The 21,739-nt window shown below is 45.3% G+C and overlaps 1 protein-coding gene and 1 long non-coding RNA gene across 2 annotated transcripts; one reads left to right on the top strand and one right to left on the bottom strand.

Moving 5' to 3' along the window:
• Nucleotides 1-3,540: 3,540 nt before the first annotated feature.
• f2 (coagulation factor II (thrombin)) lies at nucleotides 3,541-21,738 on the top strand. The gene is made up of 16 exons (XM_021313279.2): nucleotides 3,541-3,618; nucleotides 3,718-3,870; nucleotides 5,132-5,212; nucleotides 5,597-5,676; nucleotides 5,754-5,778; nucleotides 6,213-6,278; nucleotides 6,350-6,458; nucleotides 8,379-8,515; nucleotides 8,621-8,920; nucleotides 8,998-9,114; nucleotides 12,183-12,309; nucleotides 12,383-12,550; nucleotides 14,173-14,346; nucleotides 17,175-17,353; nucleotides 17,809-17,879; nucleotides 21,515-21,738. Exons 2-16 carry the CDS (start codon nucleotides 3,798-3,800, stop codon nucleotides 21,668-21,670), a joined length of 1,863 nt encoding a protein of 620 aa, XP_021168954.2. The 5' UTR covers nucleotides 3,541-3,618; nucleotides 3,718-3,797; the 3' UTR covers nucleotides 21,671-21,738.
• On the bottom strand, nucleotides 18,811-21,508 carry LOC118561596. The gene is made up of 3 exons (XR_004930153.1): nucleotides 20,249-21,508; nucleotides 19,776-19,913; nucleotides 18,811-19,122 (listed from the first exon to the last, which is right to left on the bottom strand). It is a non-coding gene; the product is annotated as an uncharacterized LOC118561596 (long non-coding RNA).
• Nucleotide 21,739: the final 1 nt, after the last annotated feature.

The raw sequence follows: 21,739 nt of genomic DNA, 5'->3' as shown, positions 1-21,739 counted from the left end.
GTCCCTGTTGATAATACTTATAATATAACTATTATACAATGTACTTCAATATACAGTTATCAAACCGCAACAATGTACTGTATATTCTATAACTATACGTAATTAACTTTTTTCTAATAAATATTCTGTCTACTAATGAGCAGCTGTTATATAAATGTTTATTATTACTGGCAATAGATTACTACACAACACTAATAAATGTGCAGGCTGACATACAGCAAGTACATAAAGGTATTAAATACTAACAGAGTTATCATACAGTACAATATACTGCAGCCTGTTTCCCTCCTTGTACCGACTGAACACGTCTTCTTTGGAATTTAATTATATTTGTTTCATTTTCATATCCTATTGTTTCCATCATTTTACTCCACAGCTTGAGATGCACGTGTTTTTAGCGTTAAGCGGGTAGGAAGAGTTTTCAGGTGGAGTTCACCTCAGACCAGCGTATAATCGTTGCAGCTTGCCTGGCGACGTCCTTGCTGTGAAAGTTATTGCTGCCGTTTCATGTCAGCTGATTATTCTGCTTTTCTCTGAAGAAAGAATGGAGCCTATAGCTTATTTTTTTTAGGTGTGTTACCTTAAATCTCTGAAGTAAAGCCTGGGCAGCGATTTTGAACTAAGACTGCCCAAAAACCGCAGCGCTCTTAGCAAGTTTAGATTTTACAGCTCATGTGAGCTTTCCAGAAAGTCGGCCATCACTGCTGACCTCACTAACATAATCCAGCTGCTCCAGATCCTGCATGCATTGAAGCAGATAGTTTAAGCAGCTGTATCTGTAGGTAAAATGACCGTTGAAGGTGTTTTATTCACCCTCTCAGCTGATTGTGTGTTTTTTATTAGCTGCTGTCAGACCACGGCGCTGCCTGGTGCTGCCCCACCCTATTGCTGCTCCCTCTCTGCGACACAGACAGCTGGATCTCCTCCTGTCGTCCTGCTGGGAGAAGCAGCAGATTTAAAAGGTCTCACAGCAGAGATGAAGCAGAGAGCATTTCCATGTGACTGAAAGAGCAGAATTTAGTTTTCTGCATGAAGTCTGTGGAGTCGGGACAACTCAGCAGGGAAACTGTGGAAAACTGTAGGCCATTTAAACTTTTTACTGTTATGAAACTTTGAAGAGAGAATGACTCTCTCTCATGCATATGGATACACATTCTCTTGTAGGACTGGAGAATAATTCAACAACAATATATACGGAACCCTATGCCAGTTCAGAGAGCATGTGTTTTTCTGTTCTAAACACTTGCAGTTTTGTCATTAAAGTCATTAAAGTTCTTTATTTAAAAATGGTTCAAAAGCAACAGCATGTTTTACATTTACAGAGCTGCATGTTTTACATTTTCTGCTAATTATTGATATCGATCAATCAGATTTTTTTTTTCTATATATCGTCCAGCCCTAATTTCTTGTCATGTTATCTTTTGAATGATGCACAACTATGCATGCTTTTATTTTTCTAGCCTCTGTAGAGTTATATCAGTGCTGCGTTACATTATTGATGATTGTGTTAGTGTTTGGGCTCCCTGCTTGAAAACAGAACTGGACCTGCTATGGTGCAGTTCTCCCTGTAGCATCACTACAGAGGCTGCAGCTTCACCCCCACAGGACCAGCAACTTTTTATATTCATTACAATAAAAATGTATCTGAATTTAAATTAAATACCTTTACCAGAATCTGATTATGAGTCAAATTAAAGCGACAAAGTAAGGAAAGGGCTTAAAAGACACATACTGTTAGAAATACACATTTAAGTCTTGATTTCAAATCTTTTCTGTCAGAATTAAGAATGAATCGTAGGATTTAGATGATTAGATCGTACTGAGAGGGTTTGTAACCAAATAAAATAAATAGTGGCCGGTGAAATGTTGTAGAGGCTCGTGCCATTTCTATCCCACCAGCCGCAGTGGCTGATGGGAAAGAAATTAAGCTCCAACTGTAAACACTTCAATGACAGAGTCCACCCCAGGCAGACTGCACCGCTTCTTTATGGCCAGCAGGGGGAGCTGTTGAACCTTGAAACACAGACGTTCCTGCTGCTGTGAAGTTCATTAAAATGAGAATTTACAACAACTGATGAAGTTTAGAGGGAAACAGATTTCTGAAGGTGGATCCAGTGTTTATTTTTCCTCCTGCAGAGGTTCTCCGTCAGGTTCTCCCTCAGGTTCTCCCTCAGGTTCTGGTGGTTCTGATGGGGATGAAGGAGCAGGAAGGAGGACAGCCTGGTTCTTTGAAGGAGAGGGTGAATAGTTAGAGGTCTAAACTTTAGTCTATTTTTCCTGTTCTTTAATTCACTTCCACCTTTCCACGGTTCTGGATATGTTCCTCAGAAGTCGGCAGGTTTGGTGAAACGGACTTTGATTTTATAAATCATCAGATCCGTGTCTCTGAACGTGTTCATGAGATCCGAGGCCTTAAAGACTCATTTCAGCCTGAACCTGCAGGTCAACCAAAGCCTCAGCTGCTGCTCGTGTCCTGCAGGTCTGCTGATGAAAGGTTCCTTCGTTTGTGTCCTTCTCAGAGGCCACAGTCGCCGTCTGGTTGCTGCAGCGAGTCTAATCCATCGTCTGAGCAGCAATTTGACTGTGGTTGGTTCTGTTGGTTGGTTCTGTTTTTGCTCCGAGTCTTCAACAACTGGCCAGAAAATGTCAAAAACTGCAGATCTCAGCCTAAATCTTGCTGCATCAGCAGAATCACTGTCGTGTTGGGTCCTTCCCTGCGACGCGGCGGGCTGTGGGGGGCATCGGCCCGTCTAGCAGGCCCGTTTGGGTTCAGGTGAAGGGAAGTCACCTTCATCAGGACATTCCTTGATTTTCCTCCTGAAGACGAGCTGCACTGAGACCAAAAGTGGATACGACTAGACAAACTAGTTGTTTATTTGGTCTGCATAGTCATAGGTCATAGGTCATAGGTCATGTAACGACAGAAAGGGTGGCAGCTGAAGTAAGCAGAAACCCTCTGATTCCGTTTTAAACATAGTTCTAAGGATAGAAACTAACCTACAACCGTTATCTGACAGCGTTACAGAGTACAACCGGACATGCCAGATCTGAAATCCTTCATTCGGGGAATAAACCGAGACCAGAAGGTTCTGGAGAGGCCCAATCACACGGCATCAAGCTGCAATGACAACCTTTACCCAAAGGGGGCAGCGTTTGCTCCTTCTCAGACAGTAAAGAGTTCTATGGTCTGAACTGGAGGGAACATTTTAGATGAAGCAGGAATGTGGAGATGTTCTGGATCGTTTTTCTGACCCAGCGTTCCTGATCCGGGTTGTGTTTGCTTGGTTCTGTATGAAACCAGCAGAACTGTGCAGCGAGACTTTCACCTCCGTATCTGCAGGTAAATATTTGATCTGTGAGCCGGGCCGAGTCACACGGAGGTCCGATCAATAGGAACACATCTGCTACTTTATCCTCTGCTGCTGTTCCCGTAAAGCTCGGCTTAGAGAGCGCGGAGGTGAACCTGACCTCTGACCTCTGACCTCTGGCCAGGCAGGAAGCAGGCCGTCCGTTTTAAGGCAACGCCACCAGACTGAACCCTGGTCCTGAGAAACACGAGGCTGAGGCTGGAGAACAGGTCCGCTTTGGGCTCAGGTCCAGATTACGTGCTTGATGAAGGTAAACATGACAGGAACTTCCATTAAACACTCATCAGCCAGACCCAAACTTTGACCCTTCTGTCAATAACCCCCCCCCCCATCCCCCCCGCCCCAGCAGGATCAGACACAGACAGACTCTGAGAGACGGAGCGGACGCTGCTGGATCAGGTTCTGAGGTTCTGCCCGCAGCTCTGGATCATGGTGGAGCCCACGTCTAAACGCATCGCCGTTCTGCTGCTGTTTGCGCTGCACAGCTGTTTGGCCGACAATGGTACCGAACATTTACTCTGTTATTAACGCTGGGAGGGGTTACTGGGCCGGTTCTGGTCGGGACGCTGCTGGGATTGTTGAAGCCAAACTGTTCATTTTCTAGACTAAATCTGTAATTTGTGTTTTTATCTCTGGAGTCCTTCTGTTGCCTTTAATAACCAGACGGTGTCCAGCAGGAAGTCACCTGTTTAAACATTTAGTTGAACTAGTTGAGGCCGCAACGGAACCGAGTTGCTGTGACTGTTGGACCCGGCCAGTACCAAGCAGCTGGGCTTCATTACTATTCAATTCAATTCAATTTATTTATTTATATAGCGCCAATTCATGAAACATGTCATCTCAAGGTACTTTACAAAGTCAAGTTCAATCATATTATACAGATTGGTCAAAAAAAAAAAGTCCTATATAAGGAAACCAGTTGATTGCATCCAAGTGCCGACAAGCAGCATTCATACTAATACTACAATTCATTTCCTCAGATAAATAATCTGCGATCGCACCTTTTGCAGATGACGCTGATATTTACTTTAACTCCGCAGTTCCTGAAAGTTTCCTCTGAAACTTTCAGGAACTGTTAACTGTGACATCATCCAGAGAAGACGGCTCACCCGCTACTACCATCTAATGTAGAACAGATTACTAGATCAATGTGTGCTTCTGTGCTTTTTTGTTTCTCTTGTTGTGTCTCTGTTCTGTCTTCTGTAACCCCAGTCGGTCGAGGCAGATGACCGTTCATACTGAGCCCGGTTCTGCCGGAGGTTTTCCTTCCCGTTAATGGGGAGTTTTTCTTCCCACTGTCGCTTCATGCTTGCTCAGTATGAGGGATTGCAGCAAAGCCATGTACAATGCAGACGACTCTTCCTGTGGCTCTACGCTTCTCCAGGAGTGAATGCTGCTTGTCGGGACTTTGATGCAATCAACTGGTTTCCTTATATAGGACATTTTTGACCAATCTGTATAATCTGACCCAATCTGTATAATATGATTGAACTTGACTTTGTAAAGTGCCTTGAGATGACATGTTTCATGATTTGGCGCTATATAAATAAAATTGAATTGAATTGAATTGAATTGAAACTAGAACCTAACTGTAAAATTAAACATTACGATAATAATTACACTTCCAACCCTCCCCAGGGATAAAATCTAACTTACAAACATTAAAGCTATCATGATTTATGTGAAGCGTCTCTAGGAGACACACCTGCAGTGTTTCCGGCTGTGGGCCTCAAGTCTTCCTCTTATTTTCTGTGTTTTTACAGTTTTTCTCAGCAGCCAGCTGGCGTCACAGGTGCTGACCCGCAACCGCCGAGCCAATCAGCTGTGGGAGGAGATGAAACCAGGTAAGTGGATCCAGAAGGTCCTCAATGGAAAATCTGCATTTAGTGGGGAGATGAAACCGGATGTAAAATTGTTTCTCAGAGGACTTAAAGAGAAAAGAAAACAACTAGAATCCCATAGAAAACAGTCTGAGGTTCACAAACACTGGCATACGTACCAGATTATCACATTACAGCAGTTAGGATGTCCGTTTATTAGCAGGCGAAGTGCAAATCCCCGTTTTCCAATAAAACTCTCAATTAGTGCAGCTTTAACGTTTCAAATCACAGATAACAAATATTGAAATCTAAAATGCATTAAGGCCCAACGAATGCATCAGGTGTGTGTTAATCCCGTTCCCTCTCCATGGCAGCGGGTGCACATACTTATGTGTCGTCTGTCCTCAGGGAACCTGGAGAGGGAGTGTCTGGAGGAAATCTGTGACCATGAAGAAGCCCGAGAAGTGTTCGAGCAGAACGATAAAACTGTACGCTTTCACTCACACTGTTACCTCCAGCTGCTCTGAGATCAGATCCCACTCCAATAACCTCTTTCTTCCTGCAGGAAAAGTTCTGGGCCAAGTACCTGGGTAAGTACCAGTCCCTACCTCCTGCAGGGAACCACCGCCATGTTAATCACTGATGCTTTTCCCCTTTAGCTCCAGCTCTCTGCTGAAAAACCTCACAAAGACGATCCAACTAACCAGAGTTTAAAGCTTGGAATAAATATTCATTTCTAATTCATTAATCTGTTCTTCCTCTGAGGATTGTTTAGCCTCTCTAACGGGACATTTTGTCAGTTTTGGGTTTCTGCTCAGCTTTCTCGTTTAGACCTAATTAAACCAACTTGAACCTTAACTGGCGCCGTGAGCCAGGACCCTGGCTGCTACCGGTGCCGATCTTAAAATCTTATTTGTGCGGTGAATCATAGTTTATTCAGCTGAGAGCAGAACTGCAAACAGGAACAAAGTCCAGAGGAGTTCAGCACACAAACATGCAGCTGCTGTGTGTTTGTTCTCAACAGACTGCAAAGGAACCGAGAGGTTGAGAACGCAAGAAAACATCAAGCTCGTCAGGGAATGCGTGGAAGGTAAAACCCAGAGGGTACAACCGGGTACCGGGTCGTCGTGTGGCTGTTCTGACCCGGTTCTGTTGCTGCAGGTCAGTGCGTCTCTGGTAGCGGCGTTAGCTATGAAGGAAACGTCAACATCACAGAGTCCGGCAAAAGATGCCAACGCTGGAGCAGCAGCTTCCCTCATCCCATCCACAGGTAGGTCCACCACACCGTCAGCAGAACCCCAAGACCTGAAGATCCTCACAGCCTCTGGACCCGATCCAAAGACCGGAGGCCCCACAAGCTGCAGCACACAACTCACACTAACCTACTAACCTAAGCTGAGTTAACTAGAGGACAAATACACCAAGAAAAACCCCCACAACCAACCACCCAACCAGTTCAACAACAAATCACCCAGCTTTACCAGAACCAGCGCCCAAACCAACCAGGATCCAACAGCTCAACCAGTCAACTATTTACCAACCACCTGGCTGGCTAACCAGCTAAACTAACCAATGATCAACTAGTTAGCTGTTAAACTACCACAGTGGGTTTGAAACTAACCTTCTTATCTCTCAGCAGCTAACCAACCAACTAATGAACTAATCATTCAGTTCGTTAGTCATCCAGGCAGTTATTTACAGAATGGGATAAACTACTAACACTGATCGCTTGAAGATGAAGAAGGTTTAACCAATAAAAAGAAGCAGGAAGTTACAATAAGCGGGCCTGAACCTGGAGAAAAGGCAGCAGAAGGTCCCGGCCAGGAACAATGAAAACCTTAAACACTCATGAAAGCCAAGGCACGTTTATTTATGTGGCATAGTTCAGAAACAAGACGGTTCAAAGAGCTGGAGAGCGAAACCAGGCGATCTGAATCAGAGGATCCAGAGCCGCTGTGGGAGAGAGAGAGCAGTGACTACAGAGAGCTGGATGTAAAATAACAGCTCCTAGCTCCTGTTCCTAGCTCCTAGCTCCTGTTCCTAGCTCCTAGCTCTTGTTCCTAGCTCCTGTTCCTAGCTCCTGTTCCTAGCTCATGTTCCTAGCTCCTGTTCATAGCTCCTGTTCCTAGCTCATGTTCCTAGCTCCTGTTCCTAGCTCCTGTTCCTAGCTCATGTTCCTAGCTCCTGTTCCTAGCTCCTGTTCCTAGCTCATGTTCCTAGCTCCTAGCTCCTGTTCCTAGCTCCTAGCTCCTGTTCCTAGCTCCTGTTCCTAGCTCCTAGCTCCTGTTCCTAGCTCCTAGCTCCTGTTCCTAGCTCCTAGCTCCTGTTCCTAGCTCCTAGCTCCTGTTCCTAGCTCCTAGCTCCTGTTCCTAGCTCCTAGCTCCTGTTCCTAGCTCCTGTTCCTAGCTCCTGTTCCTAGCTCCTAGCTCCTGTTCCTAGCTCCTGTTCCTAGCTCCTAGCTCCTGTTCCTAGCTCCTGTTCCTAGCTCCTAGCTCCTGTTCCTAGCTCCTGTTCCTAGCTCCTAGCTCCTTTCACTAGGTCAGAAATCTATCGCGGGAAGGAAAGGAGCTTCAAACTCCGATGTTTTACATGACGGAAACATGGAGGATGGAGTCAGATCCTTCCTATAATGAACTTCATGTCACACAAAGGATTGTGGGATTCCTTGTAGCTCCTTAACACCAGTAAGGGACGTCACAAAGTTCCTATGCTAAAGGAGCTATGGTAGGAAGCATCCAGGCTCCTGATCATGGAGACCGCCGACACACTTTGGCTGAAAGAGTCCTGACCCACTAGAGGTTTAAAGATGAGGCCCTAAAGTAGAAAAACATCTCCAAATTAAAATCAGAGCAAGTCAAACATTAGCATAAGAGAATAAATCAAAATGCACAGGAACCAGAAAGGAGACAGAAAGGAGCTGCATGAGGAAATGATCTGAAAATTGTTAGATGTAGAACAAGTTTAGTATTAAACTTCATTCGACACACCCCTACACCAACTCTTCAACCAACCAGAACCAACTAGAAGGTCAGGAGCAACCTGCTCCCCTGACTCGTTGACACGACATGAACCCAAACGAGATCTGTTAAATAATTCAGGACTAACTCCAGCTGATAAATCCTAAAGTAATGAGTTTAACATCAATCAAGCTTCGTTAAGGACACCTGTGGTCTCCACCTGTGGTCTGCAGGGAGTATAACGCTTCAGAACCAAACAGCGTCCTGAAGGAGAACTTCTGCAGGAACCCGGACAACCGTCCAGAAGGACCCTGGTGTTTCACCACAGACCCGACGGTCCAGAAAGAGAGCTGCAGAGTACCTAGATGTGGTAAGTGTCCACCTGGAGCCCCGTCCTGGCTCTGCTGGCAGAGTCTTCTGCTCTAGAAGCTCCGTGATGCTTGGTTGTGGAGGTTTGCTTTGATTTGTCCACAAGGTGAGGTGTTTGTGCCGGCGACTGTGGCCCCAGAACCACCAGCAGTCAGAACCAAGGCGTGTTTACCGAATCACGGCATTGACTACACCGGTGAGCTCAGTGTTACCATGGGGGGCCACACCTGTCTCCAGTGGTCCTCGCCTGTGGCCGTGGCCCTCAGCAAAGACAAGGACTTTATCCAGGAAATGGTTCTGGATGGGAACAAGTGCCGGAACCCTGACGGTGACCCCGAGGGCCCCTGGTGCTACGTGGAGATTTCTGGAAACGTCACGGTTGACTACTGCGACCTGGAGTTGTGCGGTACGGTACAGAACCGTGATATTCAGCACACAGGTGCGCCCGCCTCTCACCTGTCGCTCTCTACCTGTGTGTCTCAGAGGATCCACTGATTGGCGAGGAGGAGACGACGGCGGACCAGGGGATGGAGCGAACCGTCCTAGGTGCTGAAAAGAAACTCTTCTTCAGTCCTCGCACCTTTGGTGAAGGAGAAAGTGGTGAGTCAGTCAGGTGACCTCGCCGCGGCTTCGCTGGTTAACCTGTTAACCTGTTAACCAACCATAACTCAGACCCAGAGGAAGGCTGTTGACTCGTTGCTTCAGTCATTTCCTCCAGACGACTGGCTAAAAGTCAGAATGTTTAGGCGTTGGTGAAATGGCCGGTTAACTAACCGTCTACCCACAGTGATTCAGAGGCATTAATGCAACGAGTATGAATGTAATGTATCATTTAAATCTATCTAAATACCAGTATGCTTAAAAAGGAAGAGCAACTAGATAAAATAAAGTTGGTGGCCCCTGTGCTAGTTGTTGGTTAAATAAGAAGTTACTACTAGCTACAGTGGCGCAGGAATTAGGGAGTTCATCCTGCTATTAGCAGGTTGCCAGTTCAATCCCTCGCTCCAATCGCCTCCGTCGTTGTGTCCTTGGGCAAGACACTGCCTGCTGGCGGTGGTCAGAGGGTCCGGTGGTGCAGTGTGGGTGTTAGCTTAGCATCGTCAGGGTGTGAAGGACTGATTGTTGTGTGAACCGCTTTAGGGTCGTCAGGCTAGTTAAAGCCCTGTGTGAGTAATTTACCGTTAATTTACCGTTTTAATTGGTTTAGTAAGTACGTAAACTTTATTTATATAGCACTTTCACAGGATAAAAAACACAAAGTTTCATCTTTTGTTTTTGTTATGTACATTTTGATGCTATTGCTTTAGGTAAAGGAGGCAAATAACATAAGATTCTTCTTCTTTCTGCTCCCTTTCATTCAGGACTTTAGAATGTTTGTTTTTATGTTTAATTGTGTTTGAACACAATCAATGAAATAAAAATTTTAATAAAAAAAATAAAAAGTGCGTCACAATAAAAACAACCATAAAACAACACAAACATAAAAAAATAAAGCAGCATAACTGCAACATCACAGCATAAAACTATTTAGAAACTAGTTAAAACCCAGCCAGAACAAACGGGTTTTCAGCTGCTTCTTAAAGAACAAACAGAGTCCAGACAGCGTAAAGATAAAGAAAACACCTTCCTCAGTCTGGGGCCTCAGCTTTAACAGACCGACCCCCTCTGGTCCTGAAATTAGTTCCTGGAACCATTAACAGCTTTTGGCTGCAGGATCTCAGACTATGAGAAGGTTGTGAAAGGTTGGTAATAAACTGCAGCTTGGCCACTCAGGGCTCTAACAGTAAAGACTAAAACTTTAAAATGAACTCTAAAATGTACTGGTAGCCAATGTAAAGAGATTCAAACTGGGCTAATGTGCTTTCTCTTTCTTTGTGTTGGTTAAAGGTCTTACAGCAGCATTCTGCACTATCTGCAGACAGCCAAGATCTTTGTTGGTCAAACGTATAAAAAGGCTGTTAGTCAAGACGACATGAGATAAAAGCATGAATAACCATCTCTAATTCAGCTTTTGATACCAAGGTTCGAAGCTTAGAAATATTTCTTAGCTATACGGAGCGGCTTGATACTCTGGAGACACGGCAGTTTACCTGCATAAAAAGATAAAGTTTACCTGCTAGTAGTTGTCACAGGGTCACTGTTTAATATCATTAAACACAGTTTATTACGCTTGACTAGTTAAAATATTCAGTTGGCTTAGAATAATAATAGAGCTGAATGTCATCAGCATAGAAATGATGAGATGCATCAGGGAACAGCCAGATTATCTGGCCAGGAGGGGAAAATATATAAAAGAAAAAGATTAGGTCTAAAGACAGAGCCCTGTGGTTCCCCACATAGCAGGTATTTTGAGTCTGGCATGAACTGGTTTCTAAAAGCACTAAAAAATATTCCAGAGAGATTTAAACCATTCTAGAGCCTTAGCCGACAGATCGACAACATTGTGAAGCCTTTTAATCAAAATATAGTGATTAAAGGAGGATGTAAGATCCAGGAGAACCGTTACTGTTGATGCTCCAGAGTCTGCAGACATTAAAATGCCACTAAAAACTTTAAGTCAGGCAGTTTCTGGGGAATGTAGCTTACAAAATCCAGACTGAAAATGTCAAAGAGCTCATGTTTTTCCATCAAATAAATCAGCTGTTCTGCTACTACTTTACAAGAACCTTGGACATAAAGGAATCTTAGAGATAAGCCTGTAATTATTCAGCTGGGTGGGATCCAAGTTTCACTTTTTAAAAGGAACGGCTTTAAAGAACCTGGAACCACATCTGTAGAAAGTGAGGTAAATCTCTACAAGGGCCAATAGAGGTTAGGGGTTTGAGAACTTTATTTGTTATTTTGCATGTACAGAGTGCATCCAAAACGAAATTTCATTGCATACAGCTTATGGATTATAGTCAGATTCCAGGTGGAATAAAGTAAGATTATAATATAAAGTGCAGCAGTGATCAACATGTAAACAGTGCAGGAGAAAACTGTGCAATCACAGATGCAGGAGAATGTTCAAACCATTTTTATGTGCAAAATAATGGTGCAAGAAGGCATTTGTGCAAAAATGCATTTACACTGAGTAAAGGGAAAGCTAAAAGTTCATCAGAATTGGTAATGCCAGATAGAGATTCAGTGACGCAGATGTGCAGATGTGCAAAATGTGGTGCAGAGTCCAATAACAGGGAAAACAGGGAAAAGCTTTAAAACAATATTGCAGGGAGGATGTCCAGTAAACCTGAGATGTGCTCTAAGTAACTGGATCAAACACGGTTTATATGTAAAATTACCCCTAAAACTATTCAGCAGCTGGTAGAAAAGCATGTTTAGTGGCTAAATATACAGACTAGACCAGAACAGCAGCACACGGCTACCATGCTACGTGGTTTATCCAGGTTTTCCACTGATTGGCGTAACTTGTCCTGTTTTATTTGGACCTTTTCTGAAGCCTTGGTGGACTGTGGGGTACGCTTGGAACGGGCTGTCTGTAGGTCTGCTGCCATTCATGGATAATTTAAGGATAAACTAGTTTAATATCATGTACTGCAGCGTTCTGCTGTATTCACGGCTGCCTGTGTTCATTAAACTGCACCGGCGGGTTGATATTAAGGGCGTGCTGGCGGGTCAGGTCGGGTTCTGGACACGTCTGACTGGTTTTCTCACTCGTTGTGTTTCAGTGTGCGGCCTGCGGCCTCTTTACGAACAGCAGGGCAAACAGGACAAGACGGAGAGCGAGCTTCTGGCCTCCTACAGAGAAAAACGCATCGTTGGGGGCAGCGATGCCGAGGTGGCCTCAGCACCATGGTAACACCTCACCTACATCCGCCTACATGCTGACCCACGCTGGGGAATAAAACCAGGACCGTTGTGTCTGCAGGCAGGTGATGCTGTACAAACGCAGCCCGCAGGAGCTGCTGTGTGGAGCCAGCCTGGTCAGCGACCAGTGGATCCTGACTGCAGCCCACTGCGTCCTTTACCCGCCCTGGAACAAGAACTTCACCGTCAACGACATTCTGGTCCGACTGGGAAAACACCAACGTGCCAAGTGAGTCGACCCGCCGGCTCTCTTCTCCACAGTTCCCATCCACTCCTCCTTACTCTCCACATAAAGCACTTTGAGCTGTTCTTCCTGGATGGAGTAATGAGAAACCATCCAGAATGAGAAACGCAGCACAGGGTCAGAACCATACATGCACCCCCAGAGACATGTGGTCAAATGTCCTGCAGCCACCAACAAGCTTCCTCCTGTCCGACCTTCCTGCTCTGCAGAACTGGCTCATTCTCACTGGTTCAGGTCCAACTTCTCAGCAGTCTCTAGATGGTCTATGAGGTCCAGGTTAAGCTCATTCCAGGTGACTGGTGTTGGCTACATCCCTCAATGGCTTTGGATCTGTGTTGGGATCACGTTCCAGCCATGTCCGACCTTTGAGCATCTGACCCAGACTGACTCAATTCAATTGGGGTTACAGAAGACAGAGCAGAGACACAACAAGACAGACAAAAAGCACAGAAGCACACATTGATCTAGTAATCTGTTCTACATTAGATGGTAATAGCGGGTGAGCCGTCTTCTCTGGATGATGTCTCAGCTAACAGAACGCCAGACCAGGTGTACCTACTATGAAGAGAAAAGAGAGAGAACAGAAAGTTAAAGCAGAAATGACGACAGTCATTTCAATGTAATACAATGCAAAACTGGAGAACAGTAGACTGAAGAACAGTAGAAATCAGTAGAGTGAGAAAATTAGACCCTGATGTCCTCCAGCAGCCTAAGCCTATAGCAGCATAACTATAGAGGTAGCTCAGGGTAACATGAGCCACTCTGACTAGAAGCTTTGTCACAAAGGAAAGTTTTAAGATTAGTCTTAAAAGTAGACGGGGTGTCTGCCTCACGGACCAAAACTGGGAGTTGGTTCCACAGGAGAGGAGCCTGATAGCTAAAGGATCTGCCTCCCATTCTACTTTTAGAGACTCTAGGAACCACCAGCAGACCTGCAGTCTGAGAGCGAAGTGCTCTGTTAGGAACATACGGGGTAATCAGAGCTCTGATATATGATGGAGCTTGATTATTAAGGGCTTTATACGTTAGAAGGAGAATTTTAAATTCTATTCTATTAACTCGTCAGGTTAATTACCATCCATGTGTTGGAACAGGCCAGAACCAACAAGGCTCACATGCCGGAGGTGTCCCGGTCCAGAGTGGAGCCAGTCATCATGGGCTGGGACCAAGAATCAAGCTCAATCCTCAATCAGGCTGAGGGAACGTTCTGCTGCCGCTGGTGCATTACAGATAGCGGGTGGAGGACCAAAGGGAGAATCAGCTGAACCCCAAACCAGGAACTAGATGGTTCAAACTTGGACCGTTCCAGCCGTGTGTCCATAAACAGCCATCAGAACTGGTTCCTGCCTAGAAAAAGCAAATAAAAAAAATAAATCTAACCTCAACCCCATCAGAGATTCATACCTGGGTCAGAATCCAGGTTTGGGTTTGGGAACCAGCCCGCTTAGGCCAGCTACCAAAGCCACCAGGCTCCAAGCTGCTAGGCATACGTATAATCCTGACCCTGTGCACCAGAGAAAGTTATTCCTGGAACCAAGAACAGCTCAGAGAAATCCCTAAAACCCAGACCTGCTGACCGGACCTGTGCGTTTCTTGGTGTTTTCCAGGTTTGAGCGGGGCATCGAGAAGATTGTGGCGATCGATGAAATCATCGTCCATCCCAAGTACAACTGGAAGGAGAACCTGAACCGGGACATCGCTCTGCTGCACATGAGACGGCCCGTCGTCTTCACCAACGAGATCCATCCCATCTGCCTGCCCAGCAAGGAGGTGGCCAGAACGTAAGCCGGACACAGCTGCCTGTCTGCTACAGGCTAATGCTAGCAGGCTAATTCTGCAGGCTAATGCTAGCAGGCTAATGCTGTAGGCTAATGCTAGCAGGCTAATGCTAGCAGGCTAATGCTGTAGGCTAACGCATCTGCCTGCCCAGCAAGGAGGTGGCCAGAACGTAAGCCGGACACAGCTGCCTGTCTGCTGCAGGCTAATGCTAGCAGGTTAATTCTGCAGGCTGATGCTAGCAGGCTAATGCTAGCAGGCTAATGCTGCAGGCTAATGCTAGCAGGCTAATTCTGCAGGCTAATGCTAGCAGGCTGATGCTAGCAGGCTAATTCTGCAGGCTAATGCTAGCAGGCTGATGCTAGCAGGCTAATGCTAGCAGGCTGATGCTAGCAGGCTAATTCTGCAGGCTAACGCTGTAGGCTAACGCTAGCAGGCTAATTCTGCAGGCTAATGCTAGCAGGCTAATGCTGTAGGCTAATGCTAGCAGGCTGATGCTAGCAGGCTGATGCTAGCAGGCTAATTCTGTAGGCTAACGCTAGCAGGCTAATTCTGCAGGCTAATGCTAGCAGGCTAATGCTGTAGGCTAATGCTAGCAGGCTAATGCTGCAGGCTAATGCTAGCAGGCTAATGCTGTAGGCTAATGCTAGCAGGCTAATGCTGCAGGCTAATGCTAGCAGGCTAATTCTGCAGGCTAATGCTAGCAGGCATTAGACTGCTAGCATTAGCCTGGATTTTGGTGTTTTACTTGTTCTTTTTCGGGGCGGGGGGGTCCCCCAGGGTTCTATTTTTGGTCCTCTCCTGTTCTCACTTTACCTTCTGCCATTAGGTTGTATTTTTAGAAAGCATGGTGTGCAGTTCCATTTATATGCAGATGCAGACCTCTCAACTTTTATCAAAAGTTAGGAGTGAGATTATGCTAATTTGGGGGCGGGGCTTGTTTGGGGGCGGGGCTAACCGGACCCTGGAAGAGCCGGTGGAGTCAACTCCATCTCATTTTTATCCCACCAGACAATGAAGTAGACATGTATTACTTGTGTTAAAAAGAGAAAGAGACATATTAATACTTAATAATAATAATACTTAATTAATTTTTCAGTTAATGGATTAAAACATAAATAATACACAATTGTTCAAATAATACTGAATAAAATTAAGTAGATTTTAATTATTGACCGAATAATTATACTGTTACACATTCATCTATGGGTTGTTTATCATTGTAAATCTATAACCTGATTGGTGAATCAGGCTGAGTTTCATCAAGCCTTTATGATCCCCTCAGCAGCAACACTGAAGCACACAGAGGTTCCCGCTGCGTCTTTACGCACGATCCTGCTGCTGATGTGTCCCTCCTTTCAGCTCAATGCACTTCTAGACTGTTACAGTTTATAACATTCTCATCACCTTTCATAGCGACAGGTTTCTCAGTCAGTCGCCGCGCTGACCAGACAAATCTCTATTGCTCTCGTCAGTGCGCTCTGGGCGCCCAGAAAGCACCTGCTCCGAGGGAAAGGAGGGGAGGGAGAGGAGCAAGCGCGGAGGCACAGAAATACGGTGCATGTAGTTAAAAAAATGCTGAATTAATAAAAACGAAACTTATAAACTGACCAAGTGGCGTTTTAAACTGCATCTGGTTAGCAGAACTGTTTTTATGATCAGCGTGCAGCCATGACCGGTTCTGAATGGACCGGTCATTTGGCAGCAGCTCTCTCCCCCCGCCCCCTCCCCTCCTGCGTACGCGGTACAGGACCTTACCGGCTCACTTTCACCGCTGTTAAGACTAAAATTATTCATAACTCTGATCACTCTTCCTGCTGCTCTGTTAACACGAACTGCAGCAGGAATTACTGATGGCCACAAGTTGTGAAAGAAGCTGAAACATCTCAGCAGAAGGCGGAGTTTTTATTGTCCGCTGCCCAGATGGGCGTTGGGATTTTTATGCGTGAGAAATTCCATGTTTGCGTGTGAAATGCCATGTGTTGCGTGTGAGCGTGTGAGGTTAGTGAAATGCGTGTGTCACACGGTCAATGCGTGAGAGTTGAGAGCTATGTGCAGATGACTGTCAAGTCTTCTTACCCGTGAATCATAATGGTTCTACTGGACTGTCTATTGGATGGATGGCACTTGATTTGCTCCATTTCAATGAAAAAAGGTCATGATTTTTTAATCTGCTGGTTCAGGTAACATCCCACCTTTGATTTTACTTCTTTGCCCCCATATGAAACTCACTTAGAGATCCTCGTTTTTATTAGTGGATTCCTCTCTTTTGATCAGAGTTAGTCACGCCTCCCTCCTACGATCACAGCCATTTCTAACCGGTACAGGTAGACGAGAGACTTTGGCGTCCCCTCATTGGCTTCCTATTCAGTTTCAAATCCTTTTTAAAATAATTTTGCTTGTTTTTAAGTCTATGAATGGTCTTAGCTTTTCTTATTTGTCTGAACTGTAGCGGATTTATATGCCGCCATCACGTGCTCTTAGATCGTCTGACCAGATGCTTTTCCAGTTCCAGAAACTTTGCATGAATCCCGAGGAGACGGAGCCTTTGCAGCTCTGGCTCCTAAATTATGGAAAGAGCGGCTGATGATCAGGCTGGCATCATCTCTTTGTTTTTAAAACTCGTTTAAAAACACATTATTTCTCATTGGCTTTCAGCCCAGAGGAAGTTAATATCTGTGTCTTAATGCACCGTTTCCTTTTATTTGTTGTTTTTTATTGTCTCTGTATTTGTACAGCGCTTCGGCGAGCTGCTATATTGTATTTAAAGCGCTTTAGAGATAAATACGATGACAACAAAGATCAGCTGATGATACCTGGTCTGTCCCCGCAGCTTAATGAGCGAAGGCTTCAAGGGCCGAGTGACGGGCTGGGGAAACCTGCAGGAGAGCTGGAACCCGGCAGCGAGGAACTTACCGTCAGTCCTCCAACAAATCCACCTTCCCATAGTGGACCAAGACGTCTGCCGCCAGTCCACGGCAGTGAGAATCACCAGCAACATGTTCTGTGCAGGTAATCTTCTCGGCTGAACCCGCCCCGCTGCCTAGGTTCCTGTAAGAGGTTCCTCATGATGTTCCTGAGGTCTCCTCTGTTGGGACACCCAGTCAGGAGGTCCGCGATGGAAAGCAGAAAGTTGGGGTTCTGGTTTAGAGTCCAGACATTCTGGCCAACCCTGACCTCAGAATCCAATATGGCTGCTGCATGTCTAGCTGCAGTAACCCGAGCGTCTGACGGCTCGTTCCACGGCCTGGAGCAGGAGGCTGAGAACCCAAACGGTCCACCACCCGTCATCTGCAGCACGGTTCTGCTGGGTTCCACTTCCCTGGCTCAAGGGCAGCGGCAGTAGCTTCTCTAGGGCCATTGCCCCACCTCCCCCTGACTGCCCATCAGGGATTGGCTGGTCAGTCAGCCTGACCTCTGAACCCTGCAGACGTCCTGGTTGCTTTAAAACGAGGTTTTGTTTGCAGGTTATAAACCAGAAGAAAGTCAGCGAGGCGACGCCTGCGAGGGGGACAGCGGGGGCCCCTTTGTGATGAAGGTAATGACCCGTTCTGAGGATGACTAGTTTAGTTTAACCTGATTAGGCTGCAGGACTAGTTTAGTTTAGTTTAACCTGATTAGGCTGCAGGACTAGTTTAGTTTGACCTCATTAGGCTCCAGGACTAGTTCAGTTTAGTTTGACCTCATTGGGCTGCAGGACTAGTTTAGTTTAGTTTAACCTGATTAGGCTGCAGGATTAGTTTAGTTTAGTTTGACCTCATTAGGCTGCAGGACTAGATTAGTTTAGTTTAGTTTAACCTGATTAGGCTGCAGGACTAGTTTAGTTTAACCTGATTCGGCTGCAGGACTAGTTTAGTTTGACCTCGTTAGGCTGCAGGACTAGTTTAGTTTGACCTCATTGGGCTGCAGGACTAATTTAGTTTAACCTCATTAGGCTGCAGGACTAGTTTAGCTTAGTTTAACCTAATTAGGCTGCAGGACTAGTTTAGTTTGACCTCATTGGGCTGCAGGACTAGTTTAGTTTGACCTCATTGGGCTGCAGGACTAGTTTAGTTTAACCTCATTAGGCTGCAGGACTAGTTTAGTTTAGTTTAACCTAATTAGGCTGCAGGACTAGTTTAGTTTGACCTCATTGGGCTGCAGGACTAGTTTAGTTTGACCACATTAGGCTGCAGGACTAGTTTAGTTTAACCTCATTAGGCTGCAGGACTAGTTTAGTTTAGTTTAACCTGATTAGGCTGCAGGACTAGTTTAGTTTGACCTCATTGGGCTGCAGGACTAGTTTAGTTTAGTTTGACCTCATTAGGGTGCAGGACTAGTTTAGTTTGACCTCATTGGGCTGCAGGACTAGTTTAGTTTGACCTCATTAGGCTGCAGGACTAGTTTAGTTTAGTTTGACCTCATTGGGCTGCAGGACTAGTTTAGTTTAGTTTGACCTCATTGGGCTGCAGGACTAGTTTAGTTTAGTTTGACCTCATTAGGCTGCAGGACTAGTTTAGTTTAGTTTGACCTCATTGGGCTGCAGGACTAGTTTAGTTTAGTTTGACCTCATTAGGCTGCAGGACTAGTTTAGTTTGACCTCATTGGGCTGCAGGACTAGTTTAGTTTGACCTCATTGGGCTGCAGGACTAGTTTAGTTTAGTTTGACCTCATTAGGCTGCAGGACTAGTTTAGTTTGACCTCATTAGGCTGCAGGACTAGTTTAGTTTGACCTCATTGGGCTGCAGGACTAGTTTAGTTTGACCTCATTGGGCTGCAGGACTAGTTTAGTTTAGTTTCACCTCATTAGGCTGCAGGACTAGTTTAGTTTGACTTCATTGGGCTGCAGGACTAGTTTAGTTTGACTTCATTGGGCTGCAGGACTAGTTTAGTTTAACCTGATTAGGCTGCAGGACTAGTTTAGTTTAGTTTAGTTTGACTTCATTGGGCTGCAGGACTAGTTTAGTTTGACCTCATTGGGCTGCAGGACTAGTTTAGTTTGACCTCATTGGGCTGCAGGACTAGTTTAGTTTAGTTTAACCTAATTAGGCTGCAGGACTAGTTTAGTTTGACCTCATTGGGCTGCAGGACTAGTTTAGTTTGACCACATTAGGCTGCAGGACTAGTTTAGTTTAACCTCATTAGGCTGCAGGACTAGTTTAGTTTAGTTTAACCTGATTAGGCTGCAGGACTAGTTTAGTTTGACCTCATTGGGCTGCAGGACTAGTTTAGTTTAGTTTGACCTCATTAGGGTGCAGGACTAGTTTAGTTTGACCTCATTGGGCTGCAGGACTAGTTTAGTTTGACCTCATTAGGCTGCAGGACTAGTTTAGTTTAGTTTGACCTCATTGGGCTGCAGGACTAGTTTAGTTTAGTTTGACCTCATTGGGCTGCAGGACTAGTTTAGTTTAGTTTGACCTCATTAGGCTGCAGGACTAGTTTAGTTTAGTTTGACCTCATTGGGCTGCAGGACTAGTTTAGTTTAGTTTGACCTCATTGGGCTGCAGGACTAGTTTAGTTTGACCTCATTGGGCTGCAGGACTAGTTTAGTTTGACCTCATTGGGCTGCAGGACTAGTTTAGTTTAGTTTGACCTCATTAGGCTGCAGGACTAGTTTAGTTTGACCTCATTAGGCTGCAGGACTAGTTTAGTTTGACCTCATTGGGCTGCAGGACTAGTTTAGTTTGACCTCATTGGGCTGCAGGACTAGTTTAGTTTAGTTTCACCTCATTAGGCTGCAGGACTAGTTTAGTTTGACTTCATTGGGCTGCAGGACTAGTTTAGTTTGACTTCATTGGGCTGCAGGACTAGTTTAGTTTAACCTGATTAGGCTGCAGGACTAGTTTAGTTTAGTTTAGTTTGACTTCATTGGGCTGCAGGACTAGTTTAGTTTGACCTCATTGGGCTGCAGGACTAGTTTAGTTTGACCTCATTGGGCTGCAGGACTAGTTTAGTTTAGTTTAGTTTGACCTCATTGGGCTGCAGGACTAGTTTAGTTTAACCTGATTAGGCTGCAGGACTAGTTTAGTTTAGTTTGACCTCATTGGGCTGCAGGACTAGTTTAGTTTAGTTTGACCTCATTAGGCTGCAGGACTAGTTTAGTTTGACCTCATTGGGCTGCAGGACTAGTTTAGTTTGACCTCATTGGGCTGCAGGACTAGTTTAGTTTAGTTTAACCTCATTAGGCTGCAGGACTAGTTTAGTTTGACTTCATTGGGCTGCAGGACTAGTTTAGTTTGACCTCATTGGGCTGCAGGACTAGTTTAGTTTAACCTGATTAGGCTGCAGGACTAGTTTAGTTTAGTTTAACTTCATTGGGCTGCAGGACTAGTTTAGTTTGACCTCATTGGGCTGCAGGACTAGTTTAGTTTGATCTCATTGGGCTGCAGGACTAGTTTAGTTTAGTTTGACCTCATTGGGCTGCAGGACTAGTTTAGTTTAACCTGATTAGGCTGCAGGACTAGTTTAGTTTAGTTTAACCTGATTAGGCTGCAGGACTAGTTTAATTTAGTTTAACCTGATTAGGCTGCAGGACTAGTTTAGTTTAACCTGATTAGGCTGCAGGACTTTGGGCCCTGAGCCTGCAATGCGTCCAGTGGCCAGCAGGGGCGCTGTGAAGGAAGTCTGACAGTCTTGTGGGTTTTTGTAATTATCGTATTGTCTCAGAAGAGTCTCCAGTCTTCTCTGCATGTTTATGTTGAATGTCAAATAAAACGGAGCTTTGCTGCTCAGTGTTTTTAGAAATACTCTGTAAGACTTCATAAAACAAGGTTTTGGACCCTTATTATTTAGACCCAAGACTTAAATAGAGAAAAACACCTTGAATCAGTCACACTGAACATACTGGATATTTTTAGGTGTCAACATCATCTTCGTCGCCGTTACTGACGAAGGCTTCAGGCATCAATTAAAATCCTCTTTTTTTCTAGCAGAGTCTGGTGTTAAACCTGAACTCTGACGCGAGGAAGCAGCTGCTGGTGGAAACAGGCTTCAGATTTTAATTTCCTCAACCGAACAGACAGAAGATACATTTTCTCAGGGTTGCATCATGGGGTTTGTAGTTTTATCGGCGTAAAAAGAGCCGAATTCCTCTGCTAGGACTACAAAAAGCTGAAACAACTGAATGTAGACCAGGACCTGAGGATAGGTGAGACATAAAGGACCTGATGATGAACTGTCTGTCCCTCTGTGCAGTACCCGGCAGAGAACCGCTGGTATCAGATCGGCATCGTGTCCTGGGGCGAGGGCTGCGACCGAGACGGCAAGTACGGCTTCTACACCCACCTGTTCAGGATGGGCAGGTGGATGAAGAAAGTCATCGAGCGGTCTGGAGACGACGGCGACGACTAGACGCCACAAGATCCTCCACTTCCTGTCAAACACGATGATGCAATAAAAGCTTATCCACATCCCGCTGAT

Source organism: Fundulus heteroclitus, unplaced genomic scaffold (assembly GCF_011125445.2).
Source record: "Fundulus heteroclitus isolate FHET01 unplaced genomic scaffold, MU-UCD_Fhet_4.1 scaffold_68, whole genome shotgun sequence".
Taxonomy (NCBI): domain Eukaryota; kingdom Metazoa; phylum Chordata; class Actinopteri; order Cyprinodontiformes; family Fundulidae; genus Fundulus; species Fundulus heteroclitus.
The sequence above is the reverse complement of the archived record's forward strand: the minus strand, read 5'-3'. Positions and strand labels throughout refer to the sequence as shown.